Here is a 13,631-nt window from a genome sequence, read left to right on the forward strand (position 1 = left end):
GTAGAGAGCTTGTGATGGATGATAACCTTTTGTCTTAACTAGCAATTGGAACAGGATATAGTGAAACGTAATGAACAGCTGGCGGATTTGATGAAGCGGTGCGGGGCGCTGCAGCACTCAGTGACCGAGACGGAACCGCTGGCGGCGCAGCTCTACGAACACCTGGTCGCCCTGCAAGGCAGCTTTGCAGAGGCGGGCGCCCAGTTGCATTCACGACTGCTTCTTCTCCAGGTATGACTCGTCATGGTCGTCGTCTACCACTGCGGACCTCGACAAGAGTACAAAGGCGTCTGCTTAACGATTAAACTGTTGTTGGTGGTGGTCATCTTCTCGTTCGCTCTTACCTGTCCGTCTTACCCGGCCAATCGTTGGCCTTCTTCTTTCTGCTCTAGATTAGTCATGACAGCCATATCTGGGATGTGTAGTGGCAATACAACACAACTGTCGACATATGATGTCTGAAATTTCACAAAATGTGGTGTTGGTGTCATTCGGGGCTTTTTTTATTTCTCATTTTCGTTCATTCTTCGCCTTCTGTTTTTATTTTCCTTTTTTTTTTTCCTGTTTTCTTATTTTCATTTTTCATACCTTCTTTGCGATCGCTGGGCGTTGCACAAAGTGTAAAGCAAACGTTTCCCTCGTCCACTTTCAGGCATGTCTGCTCGAGCTAGAGGAGAAAGAAGTCGACATTAGTCCTCCTCTCCTTGCCCAACATGTCGACCATGAAGCAGCTATTGAGACGCCCGTCACTGCTAGTGACACGCCAGTGGCTACCGCTGCCCCTGAACTACGTCTAAATGACCCGATCGAACATAAAATTATACCGGCTCAAACGAGCTCAATAGACGACAACAATGAAATGTCGTTCACGCAATTCGTCGTACAGAAAACCGTCCGGGTCATTCGACGAACGATCCTGCAAAATGGCAGAGAGATATCTGTGGAAGAACAGATCGAAGAAGAACCCACGAGCGGAGTTAATCCGCTTTCGGTTGAAACCGAACTTACTCCTCCAAAACGATATTTTCGTATACCGTCGCCCTTCGGTATCGTCGAGGAGCCCCAATTTCACGATGACCAACAAACAGAAAAAGATGATAGTAAAAGCACTGTCGAGATTACGGACATTACTGACGAATATGATGATCGGGAAGCTGCAAGTATTGGGCCAACACCCGACCAATTCATTGAAATTCACGAGGTTCTCGACAATCTTCAATTCGTTGAACAGTCACAAAGTCTTGAAAAAGTCATCGAACTTTGTAGTTCCAATGATAACGTTACTCCCCAAAATCAACCTCGCTTAGCTTTTGAAACCCTTCATGAACATGAAGAAGAACATGAAATTGAACACGATGATAGTACCAAGCTTCATCCTGTTGGTATAAAAGCTAATGATAATGACAAGCCGATCCAACATGGCAAAGAGCTACCTGAAGTCGAGCATGACGTTAAAGACGTACTTCAAGAATCAGAAATCAGTCAAACCGTCGAGATGCTAATCGAGCCGATACGGGAAGCCAATCTCTGCAAAGATCTTGATACTGAGATTAGCCATGAACCATCGTTGGGATCCGCAGTTCAACTTGAAGTCATTTCCGAGTTGCAGATTGATGCACAGCCGGAGCCTATGGTGGTATGCGAAGAAGCTGCAAACGAACAGGTTGGAACAACCATGGAACCTGAAAATGAACGTACGGTAGACCCAAATATCGAGCATGCAATTCGAGACGAGGTCCAAGAAACAGAAATAAGAATCACTCCTTCAATGATAACGGAAGAACAAACTGCAGAGCCAATTGGTGGAGATGTCGTTGAAGAACCTACTGAAACAATTCCAGAGCCTGAAGTACAACAGGAGCCCACTGAAGAAAAACCATTAGTCGAAATGTCTGAAGGTGAAACGTTCGCGAAGGACGAAGCCGAGGTTGATCATCGTGAAGGACAAGCAGCCGAGCCCACAAATCTGGACGACAAACTCCCAATTGAAACAACTCCTGATAGTCGTGAAGACGTCATTGAAGAATCCTATAATGAAAAAATTGGAGAGCATGACTTGGTCGATGAAGTACCACAGCAACTTGTTGAAGAGGAGTCATTAGTCAAAGTGTCTGAAATTTTTGAAAAAGACGAGGCCACGATGGAACATCAAGAAAAACGAGCAGATGAACCAATAAAACTGGAAGAAGAAATTGAAAGAAGTCTCGATCGTCATGAATGTCCAATCAGCCAAGCTGAGTTAACAGTGTCTTCGACCGAAGCCACACCCATCGTTGCAGAGTTAACAGTGTCTTCTGCCGAACCCACACCCATCGTTGCAGAAATACCATCCGATGAGGCGCATCATCACGAGAAGGAACTCTCGCAACAGCCCCAGATTCCTGAAAACTCATCTAAAATAGAACCTGAGCCAGAAGCGAAGGTTGAAGTTCCAGTAGCAACTGAACTAAACATTGCAGCAGTAGAACCTGTTAAAGATGAACCCCAGCTTCCGACGACATCCGATAAAATCAACGAAAAATCGAAAGAAAAAGTGAAGACTTCCCTATCTTCAACGACATCATCGGTAGGAGATGAGACAGAATCGGACGTTGATAACATGGACTGGAACGTCTCTCCAGACGACGAGCGTCAATTTGATGAATACTTCAAGGATGAAAGGCCTCAATCTGCTTCATCCAATTCATCGACTTCTACCGATACCACTCGTCTGGAATCAGCTTCATGCGAACCCTTGGAAGAAATTGAAACTATCTCGTTACAAGGAATAGACACTGTTGATTCTTCCAGAGCAACACCAATCCAAGAGGAAACAGTACCTTCTGACATACAAAGCGTCGAAGAAATTGGAAATCAAATGGCAAATGAAGACGTTCAAGAAAATTGTGACAGTCCTATTGAACTACTCGATCTGGAAGTCGGAAGCGCACAAGTTGAGGTGGAAGACGTATCACAAAACATAATTGAAGAACAAACAAGTGATGAAAATGTTCTGGACCCAATGTACATTGTAGATACAGAAGATGAGTCAACAACGGAATCTGTTACCTGGGATTCTAATGAAAAAATGCCGACTGAGTTAGCGGAGCAGCTTAGTCAACAGTTAGTGGAAGAAGTTTTCAAGTCTGTTGAAACCCATCCCACTATTGAACGGATGATTCAGGAAAGTTTAATGCAATCTGCACTGGCTGATCCAAGTTCATCGTCAGATCAAGAATCATCGTCAAGCCAAGGAGACGGTGGTTGGTGGATGGTCGACCCTGAAGACACGAAACAGGAAGTCAAAGAAGATTTAGGGATTGCTGAAGAATTACAGTCATCCTTAATGGAACCCGATTCAATCGGTGAAGAAGAAGAAACGATGCAGCAACATCAAGTGGACGATAATGCCCCATCCACTACATCAGAAAATCAGCTGGCTGATGTGGAAAGTCTGATTGTTCAATTAGAACCCGACGTGCTTCAGGAAACGGTTCCAATTTCGGAAATAACAAACATGGAATTGTCGCCCAATGTGACAGTGATCAGAGTGGGCTACGGAGAGGAACCGCTGGTCGAAGATCAACAAGCTACTGGAACGTCGTTCATTGACCCCTTGGAAAGAAGTGAGGATACGTTGAAGAAAGAAGATGAAGTGCAACAAGCAATCGTAACGCAATCCTCTGAACCCACGAAAGATTCTGAGCAGGATATCTTGGACGAAGAGGTCGAAGAGCAGCAGATTTCTGGAACACCACTTATTGAACCATTCAAAGTCCCTGAACAGGATACCTTGGATGAAAAGGTTGAAGAGCAACAAACTTTTGGAACGGAGGCCGCAGAATATCGTGAACAGGACACCTTGAATGCAAAGGCTGAGGAGCAACAAGTTACCGGAACGCCACTGATTGGACCGACCGAAGATCATAAACAGGATGCCCTGGATGAAGAGGTTGAAGAGCAACAAATTTCTGGAACGGAGGCAGTGGAATATCGTGAGCAAGAATCCTTGGATGTCGCGACTGAAGAGCAACAAGTTACTGGAGCATCACAGACTGAACCTTTCAAAACCCATGAGCAGGATACCGTTGAAGAAGATGCTGAGGAGCAACAGACTTTGGAAACGTTAGTTGTGAACTTAGTGGCTGAGGATCAACAAGTTACTGAAACACAATTAGTTGAACCTTCCAAAGTCCACGAACAAGATACCTTTGAAGAAGAGGTAGAAGAACAACAAACTTCTGAAATGGAACCCATGAAAAACTATGATGCCGACGTCTTGGATGAAGAATCTCAAAAGCAGCAGATTGTAGAAACACCAACTGTTGAACCCACGAAAGACCTTGATCCGGATACTCTGGAAAAAGAGAATGTAGAACAACAAACTTCTGGAATTGAACCCATGGGATACTCAGTACAAGACACGTTGAACGTCGAGGCTGAGGAGCAACAAGTTATTGGAAAATCCTCTGTTGAACCACTGGAATATTCTGACGAAGAGCAACAAATTGTCGTAGATCCATCGGCAAAAGTGGTCGAAATGGGTGAGAAAATCTTAGAAATCTTACCCGGTATCGTCGAACAACTGTCAAACATTGAAACGCTGATCGAAGACGTCGAAAACAATGTCGATCCTTTAGAACGTTCCCAATCACAAGAAGAAGAATCGACGAAAGAACGCGGAGATGAATGGAACACATTAACGGAACATCGCGAACCGGTGGAACCGACATTCGGCGAAAATACAACTGGACCGCCGATAGACGACGCCCGAATTCTGGAACAAGTGGCTCGATTAGTCTCGGATCGAGCCACAATGGGCCAAGAGGCCCAACAGGAGGAGCTCAACACCGAATGGCAAGAAATTCAAAAATTGCTTGACAATCGGCTGTCAGATCAATTGAGCCAAAGTGCAGACTCCTCAACGCATACGTCTAGCGTTCGTTACCTAGCAACTGTAACCCAAGTCACTGTTCACGAAACAGTTGAAGAACGCACTGTCAAATTGAACGACAACTTGGCTGCACTCAAAACAGCTGTGCAGCGCCGTGAAGTGGTCGTCATCCAACAAATTGTCATCACCATAGTCCGCACAGTCACGGAATGGTTGGATACAATTGAATACCGAGTATACACCATCAAACAAACCAAGAGCATGGAACGACGAACGGAACAGATTCAAAGCCTCTGTGAAGAAGTCCGTGTTGTTGAAGAGAGTCTCAATACGCTCGAAGAGATTACAGAGATGGCAGTCGAGGTAGTCAACGAGGATACCAAACTATTGCTGCACAAGTGCGTCAAATCGCTCAAACAACAAGTGCAGTCCATCAGCGAAGTGACGAAGCGAAGCGAAGGTGAAATTGAACACATTCGACGTCAATGGGCTGAATATTTGGATCAAATTAGTCACGAAGAAGATCTTATTAAAGAGCTCATGCATCAACTCCGAATGTTACAGACGGCAGAAAAATTGCCCAGTCAAGAAAAGCTTGTCCAGCTCGAAGATATCGAAACAGCAGTACAAGAACGATTGGAAGGTGTGACCCAATTGCTTCATTCCGGACACGAGTTAGTCAAGGAAACGCCTTTCTATCAAATGCCCGAAAGTGCGTACGCCCTGCTGGATACAATCAAAAGTGTGGAAGAGACGGTGAGGGATGAACGAAACGTCCTGCTACACAAGGCCGCCTTGACGGCTGAATATCGTCAAACGTTACAAGAATTCGCCGAAATTGTTCGGCTTTCTGAAGCGTTGTCTGATAGCAAATTGGCGGCTCGAAATCCACCCGAAGCTTCCCAAGAATTGGAGAAAAGACAGCGATTCCTGTTCTGTCTTAGCCATTTCTTGCAGGTACTTGACACCCTCGAACCTCATCTCGACCTGGACACTCGTTCACTGTGCCAAGATCTTCACGCCGAGCTCGTCGTTCAAGCTGGAGCCATATTAGATCGAGCTGTTAACCGCCAAGAGATTGTCGAAATGACTTTGGCTTCTTGGAATCTGTTGGAATCGCAATGGGCCCAAGAAGACGAATGGTTCCGTCAGCTTCAGATACCAGACATTTCCGACATTCGAAGTGAAATGTTTGCGCATCTGACAGAACCCATTAAGGTACAATAATTGGATTTTTTTTTTTCATTCTCATTCAATTTATTAAATAATTTTTAATGTCCAGGATGTGCTGGAGTCGATGGAACATCATCGATCGGTAGCTGCTCAGCTGGTAGAATCCACTAGAAGTTTGGATTGCTTGTTTTCGGATCGTGGATTGGAAGCGAAATTCCAAGAACGCATTGTACAATTGCAGCAGATGATCAACGATACACGAGCTACCCATCGTCAACTGTTACTGTCTGCTGAACATTGGAACCAATTCAGGGAGTTCGCTTCCCATATTAAACCTTGGCTTACGGAGGCGACTGCCCAGCTGCAAACGTTAGTAAACAAAGCTGAGAGAGGGAGAGTGAGCCATGAAGACTGCCTGCAATATTGGGTAAATTTATTATTTATTTATTAATGTTGCACAATTTAACGCTGTATTTATCGTTTAGGTGGTAAGGACTGAAGCTGAAGAAAAGCAACAGGAGTGGGTGCAAGCGAAAATGCAGCTGGACAGGGCCATTGCACTCGTGTCCGTTGTGGATGAAGATGAAAACCGTCGACTCTGCGTAGAAATAGACGAGTCTTGGATTGAGCTGGATCGCGAGCTTCAACGTGTCGAAAAAGCTTTACTTCAAGGCCTAGCCCAGCAAGAAGACATCCCGCTAGAAGACCGATTGATTTGCATCGAATGCTCACACGCTAGAATTCAGAGTGCATTGGATCAATTACCCGTCAAGTATGGTAGCCCTGAAGAAACGACAACCCGTCGGAAAGAACTACAAGTAAATGAGTTTTATTTCTTTCGATTTAAAACTATTCATCTGAAATTAACCGCAAAACATTCTGCAGGCTTTGTACAACTTCACCGAATGGCAACTGAAAGAGATATCCGCCCTCGGCGCATCCAATCCGCATCTGGCTGCAGACCGGGCGGAACATTTGGGTGTGTTGGCCAGAAGGACTAAGGAAATGACGAACGATATCCATCAGCGGTTGGAGAAATTGCGCCAAGTTCAGCAGTGGATGATTTCGTTCCAGCGGTTCTACAGCACCACCTCCCGCCGTCTCCAGGAGGTCTTCATCTGCCTACAAAAGGCGTCTATTTATAGAGATCCACTGTGGCTGGCACAAGCAGCCCAGCTGTGCGAGGTATGCGTGCATTGTTAGAAATCTGAAATATGCCCCCGTATCCGCCCATTCGTTAACGTCGGAGTTTCATGGTGTATATTTTCGTCCGAATTTTTTCAGGAGAGTGAACGTGAGCTGCAGTCGATTGCCGTCGAATCCGCCAAATTGCAGCGTCAGTTGGAACTTTGCCCGAAAGATGGCGCGACTGCCGTCGTAGACGAGACCAGCTTCTTGGAGTCGCTTCTACAGCTGGATCGCTCACGACAACGATCTCGCGATCTGTTGCAGCAGACGCGGGCATCCGTAGCCGATCGGCTGGAACGTTGGAGATTATTCGAGAATTCTGTGAATCGTGTACTGTCCCTCATCAAGCGACTCAAGTATGCCCGCAACATGGCCTCACTCAAAGGCTCTGTCGATCTGCAGCGCCTCCTCTCTGCAAAACAATCGATAGAGGTAACAATTTCCATCACGATTTATACGCTAACTGTAAACAAAGGAAAACGTTATCTCTTTCCGAAACACACAACGTGGAAAACCTGTTTACATTTTTCGGATTGTTGTTTTGTCCTTGCTGGGGTCGTGGTAGAACTTTCCCGCCGGCCCTCCCACTGAGTTGGCTGCCATCATGTTTTTTTTTCGCGGCAAAAAAGTGGAAAAGCGTCTGCTAGTTGATGGATGGAATAATCGCGTCGTCTGCTCAGCTTATTTCAGTAATGGCTGACGCCGGCACACGTTCGGTTGCATGAACGGGGGCAAGGCGTTCGTGACGAATATTACCCAAAAAAGCCAGTGTTTTTCTCGGTGAAGGCGTCATTTTTACATTCCTGAGAAAAGAAGGCAAAGTGCCATTTTCATCGTTTCGTGTTGTGCCGAGTGTTGCCAGAAAGAAGTTCCGGGACCAAAAGAAACAACAAAAAGAAGTTGGGTTAGTCACGCGTCGTGTATAAATATATGAAAAGAAAATTTCGTCAGCCGACGGAAATAGCAACAGCTGGTCGATTTCCCTCCCAAAACAGTAAAATAAAAGGGGAAAAGAAAAGAAAAAAAGGGTTAAAGATTACGAAGGGTGCTCTCGTGACAGTCCAAGTCTATTGATTTTAGCCGACATAGTTACAACGTTTAAACAGACGTCTCTTCGGTTAGTTTTTGCTTTCCCCCCTCTAAAATCTTTTTGCCTTTTGGTGTCAAATGGCATTTTCATGTGGCTCCAAGCGAATTGCGGGGGAGAAGGTCGGACTGGAACGTCTTTAAAGAATTTCCTTTTTTTTTTTTCACTGCGTTCCTTTTAGTTTCGTTTATCGTTATCAAGTTCTCGAATTAAAAGAGGGTATCGTACACTACCACACGGGATTATGCATATTATTTCGTTAGTTTAGAGGCATCAAGGAAAGAAAAAAAAAACAAAAACATTTAAAGTCATTGAGTAGCTATTGATAAGGATCCTTTTACATGCTAGTTAGTTGTCTCCTACATGTGCGACCTCACCCATTTCCGTTCGGATTACGTCATTTTCCTCGTATTTTATTATAGACGCCCGCTCAATGTCGCGAATGTAGGGAGGGGGGAAAGCGTGAAAGCCAGCGATTGTGTAGTGCCACCAAGTGCATGAAAACTAATCGATAAACCACAGGCAAGCGTGGGCCAAACGATCCTCCGATTTAAACAAAAATAAAGAAAAAAAGAATACAGTAACAAAAAAAAAAGGACGTAAATTCCAGCCATTTATCAACGGACCATGAAATGGAATTCATCAAAAATCATTCTGGCAATCTTTCAAAACTTTCTAGACATGGGATCGTCGTCGCGTTTAATTCTTTTTGGGCTGTTCATTTTTCATCGTCAAATGTGCGCAGGCTCACCCAAAGAGGTCCTGTTACGAGCGTAGTCAATAGCCCTCCCTCCTTCCTTTTACATCTCGAGTCGATCAGCTGTTTCCGCGTAAAGCAGTCGACGCAGCATCACCAGCCACTGCAGACGAATGTAAACACAACTGCTGGGAGGTCTGCTGTGCGAGAGCTCTCACCAAAGTTGTTCTTTTCTTGTGTGTGTTTCTTACTGCAAACCTGTTTGTGTGTGTTTGGTTTTTGTGACCCGTGGGAGAGAAGACTCATCAAGTTTGTTTCACTTTGTTTTGTTTTTTTCTGTAGAACATACACGAGGAACTGACGACCAATCAACATTTAGTGAGCGAAGTAGGACGGTTAGCCGAACCGTTTGAACCGCAAGCCGGTGAAACAGCGGCCGATATCGCAGTGCAGTGGACAGAGTTAGAATCATCTCTGGAACGTTTGTCCCATTGTTACGGACATGCAGCCGCCGATTGGATGGGCATCGAAGCCGAACTGGACGATATACAACAATGGTGCTCAGTTAAGATAGATTGGAGCCAACGCAGCGTCATACCCGGTGAAGAAGAGGAAACCTTGGCACAAATCCAGGTATTAACTTTCCGTTTTTTTATTCCTTCTTCTTTATTGTTCAGAAAACGAAAAGAAAAACAGAAAGATAACCACAAAAAACAACTGTTTAGTTGGATAGTAGGGAAAGTTAACTATGAATGATGCAAGACGTATCCCATCAGCGTTGTTCTCTCTTTTCTCCCTCATCATTTTTTCTTGTGCGTGGTTTCTCCGTAGTTGTTATCGATTCGTAGTGATGGTGAGACCACGTTATCTCTTACTGTTGGGGCGCCGTCTGTACTGCCAAAGGCATTCTCAACCCTTCCGGTATCCACGACGATACCTCATTAAGGTCCCCCGATCCGTTACAAATCCCCGACTTTTTGATTGTTATCTTTGTTATCTCGTTGTTTTTTTTTCTCTCTCTACAATTGCTGACCCTTTCGTGTCGTTGTGGAAAATCAGGGTGCAGCACAGTTGTTTGTTAACCGGTTATTTATACACCGTACATTCCTTTTGTGATAAAGGAATGACGTAGCACAATGTGATAAAACAAATGTTTATGCGAACATTTCTCATTGCCGTCAGTCAGTGACAAGATTTATTTTGCGCTGCCGTGTGTGTTTAGTTTGTCGTGACGACTTTTGACAATTGACACACGCGAACTCGGATTGAACCCGACGGGACGTATCTTTTCGTGCAGTGAAGCCATACCTGGCAAAAGCTAGTTTTAGTTTGTTTGTTTTCTTATTCCCTTCGTTATTTTCTTTCGGAAGTTTCACGCGAGTTTGTAGGATGACTGTTATCTATCGTGGAGCAATCAAATTGACACGTTGTAAGTCACAATCATCTGAAATCGCCTGATGCAAACAAAAGGTGCTTTGCTTATCGCATTTTCGATTCTGTTAAACAATATAGGAAGGAAAAGAAACCGTAAATAGGGTGCGTGTGCAGTCGCACACGAACATGCTCACGACGTTGGCTTTCTAATAATCAAAAGTCACTGACATTGCGGTCGAATCCGCCAAATTCTCGCCGGGAAATCGGGGCCCAGTCGATTGGAATGTGCATCGTCTGTTTTCAATGTTTAAATAATCACATTCCATTGTTTTCTTCCCTGTTTGTAGGCTATCGGTGAAGAGCTCTTAGTGCAGCAAGACCGTCTTGAACGTGGGCGATTAGCGGCCAGTGAATTGGGCCGTTCTATCGCCATGAGTCCCGTCGTCGTGGATAATTCCATCTCTATGGTGGGCGCGGATGCCACTTCGGCTGCTATGCCCGTCAGTCTGGTTTCCACGGCTGAACATGTCGCACAACAACTACAACTATTACAACAGTCCATGACTGTGTTGGCCGATATCGCCGAGAGGCAGAGCAATGCCTTCAGCAATTGCAACGGCACAATCCTCTCGGCAGAAAAGATCATTAATAACGCCCGACAGGTAACGACATTGGCGAAAACCATAGCACATTCGATTGCAAAATATAATTAATTATTTTTATCTGGAAACCTCAGACGTTGTGCACCGTGGAGGAAGACGCTGCCGGGGAACGCATCGAAGATCAGTTGGTTGTTTTGCGTGATCAATTGCTGCAGCTGAGCCCCACGGAGCAGCAACTGAACAGTGCACCCATCAGTGAGCAATTGCCTGCTGTGGTGGAGATTAGACCGCAGGCTGCCCTTTGCGCTACAACCTTAACCATTCAAACCACTCTACAAGTACGATGCTCATGTGATTGCGAGAAAATTCATTAAAGTTCTTAACGAGTTCTATTGTCTGCCTTTCGTAGCAATGGGAATCGATTTTCCAAAAAACTTTTGCCGAATACGAGAGGTTGTTAAACAAGTTGCAGGATCGCTGCGACGAGTCGGCTACAGCCCAAGTTTGGCGTGACCATCTTGACCAAGCTGAGAAATACCTCAGTCGCTCGCTACCCGATCAATACCTATCCACCTGCGAAGATCGTGATTTGTGCGAGGTACAAGACCGAGTCTAATCATAAGGTTCAAACGATGGCAAATCTTCACTAATGTTTTTCTGTTTTGAATTGCAATAGCTGCACGAGAATCTGCTGATACGTCATCATTCAGTCTTCCATTCGACTCAATCCAGCAATGAAACACGGGAGGTGGAAGCGGCTGAAACCACGGAAGAAGTCATTGAGCCGAAAGTTGCGTGCAACCTGCAGGGCTTGCATCGAGCGGTCCTCACGCGTATCCGCCTACGTCATGCCGCCCTCAGTGACAGAGCTTTAGCTTGGGAACAATATCGCTCTGCGCTGTCCAAACTTCTTAGCTGGTTGGACGCTGCCGAAAGAGAACGCAAGCACCTAGTCCTCCGCCAAATCCAGGAGCACGGACTACCGACTGCGCTTCACCGAGTCGAAGTTTTATTGGATAAGATCGGACAGGGACAGAGGGTCCAAGTCGAACTTGACAGAGCCGCTCGTCAGTTGTTGGAGAAACTCGGAGAAGAAGAAAGCGCCACGACAGTTAGAGCCGATCTTAAATCAGCGGCCGCGCGTTTAACGGATTTAGACGCGGGATTGCGAACGTGGCGTGATTTCCTGGAGAGAGTTGCCCGGCTGTATCAGAATTTAGAGAAGGGTGTTGAAGGTATCCGCCAACAGCTTCAGTCGGTTCAAAGCGATTTGATACCTGAGAACGAACTGCCTTCATCTACCGAAGCTGTTTCAGAACTGCTTCAACACTACAGAGTAAGCATCCAGCTCCGAATTGTTACGTTTGTTATTTATTTATTATTTATTTTTCTTGGGCAGGAACAATTACTTATGGTGCAAACTTTGTCTTCCGACGTGGAGAAACAAGAAGTCGTGGCCGGTGAAATTCGTTCTTGTGTCAACATTCCCGATGCCAAGCGAATTTGGCAGCGCCTTGCCGCCCTTCAAATTCGACGTTGTGAAACCGAAGATCGCCTCAATTCACTCATCCAAATGCTCGAGGATCAACAAGATTGGCCCAAAGTCTTTGAGATGCGATACGCCCGCTTCGTCAACTGGGCGTCCACCATGGAACAACGGCTATTGCAAAAACAACGTGCCTTAGTGGACGATATGGTCCAACGGCTCTCCGGTCCTTTACGAGATGAACTAGCGGCGAAAGAGAGTGAGCATCGCTGGTTGGTGGATCAAGGCAGAGCGTTGATCCTCGTTTGCGGTAATCAAGAGAGAAGAGACGAGATTCAGAGCAAAGTGGCCAACGTCGAAGAGATCTGGAAGAAGCTGATGGAGACGTGGAACCACGAGCTACAGCGTCTGCAACAGCTACCTACGGATTTAGATGGACTCAACAATAGTCTAGCGGAATTGACCGTCTGGCTGGGTCAAACTGAGGCAGCAATCAACGCCCCATTAACCATTTCCGCTTGCAATTCGGCTGCTGTTGAGAGCCGACTTGCAGAACATCGTAATCTAGAGCTGTCCATCGAGCAAAAGCGCCCTATTGTTGCATCCGTCTTGGATCTGTGCAACAGTTTCACCGTCAATTACACTTTACTCCACGGATGGCTGGGCCCTGATCTGGATGCAGTACAATATGCTACTCAATCCCTCCAGCGACGTTGGAAATCCATTTGCCAATTAGCGAGGGAAAGATCTGCCCTTTTACAATCCTTGTGGCCTGACTGGTCAGCTGTGCTGGAATTGCACGGCCAGTTGGATCAGATCATGTCTGTTATAGAACTTGCAACACCTAATGATACCAGTGGAGCTTCATCGTCATTCGAAGTGGAACAGCTGAGTACGCTTCTGGAAAATCTCATTCAAGAGCTCCATGCGCCACTCACCCGCCAAAAGCTGGACCAACTCAATGAACGCTATTGTATCTTGGCGCGAGACGGCCGCCTTGATGCTGCCGGTGAATTGCAGCAATTAGTAGCTTGTCTGAACGCTAGATGGAGGGAATTATCTGATAGATTATCAACGCTCCTTCAAACGAGTAGAAATGCGACTTCATTGATTCACCATTGGCAGGTATTTAATGGTACCCGTTTAACCTT

At 45.7% G+C, this 13,631-nt stretch overlaps 1 protein-coding gene across 1 annotated transcript in view; it reads left to right on the forward strand.

Moving 5' to 3' along the window:
* LOC130695898 (muscle-specific protein 300 kDa-like) overlaps nucleotides 1-13,631 on the forward strand; it is a 64,643-nt gene that overhangs the window by 45,904 nt on the left and 5,108 nt on the right. Inside the window, 12 exon segments of the mRNA XM_059497344.1 lie at nucleotides 43-231; nucleotides 653-6,091; nucleotides 6,156-6,473; nucleotides 6,532-6,864; nucleotides 6,932-7,231; nucleotides 7,331-7,666; nucleotides 9,361-9,651; nucleotides 10,740-11,054; nucleotides 11,129-11,332; nucleotides 11,404-11,592; nucleotides 11,671-12,330; nucleotides 12,394-13,605. Of these exon segments, the coding sequence (XP_059353327.1) occupies nucleotides 43-231; nucleotides 653-6,091; nucleotides 6,156-6,473; nucleotides 6,532-6,864; nucleotides 6,932-7,231; nucleotides 7,331-7,666; nucleotides 9,361-9,651; nucleotides 10,740-11,054; nucleotides 11,129-11,332; nucleotides 11,404-11,592; nucleotides 11,671-12,330; nucleotides 12,394-13,605 (9,786 nt within the window).

This window comes from Daphnia carinata, chromosome 10 (genome assembly GCF_022539665.2).
Source record: "Daphnia carinata strain CSIRO-1 chromosome 10, CSIRO_AGI_Dcar_HiC_V3, whole genome shotgun sequence".
Taxonomy (NCBI): Eukaryota; Metazoa; Arthropoda; class Branchiopoda; order Diplostraca; family Daphniidae; genus Daphnia; species Daphnia carinata.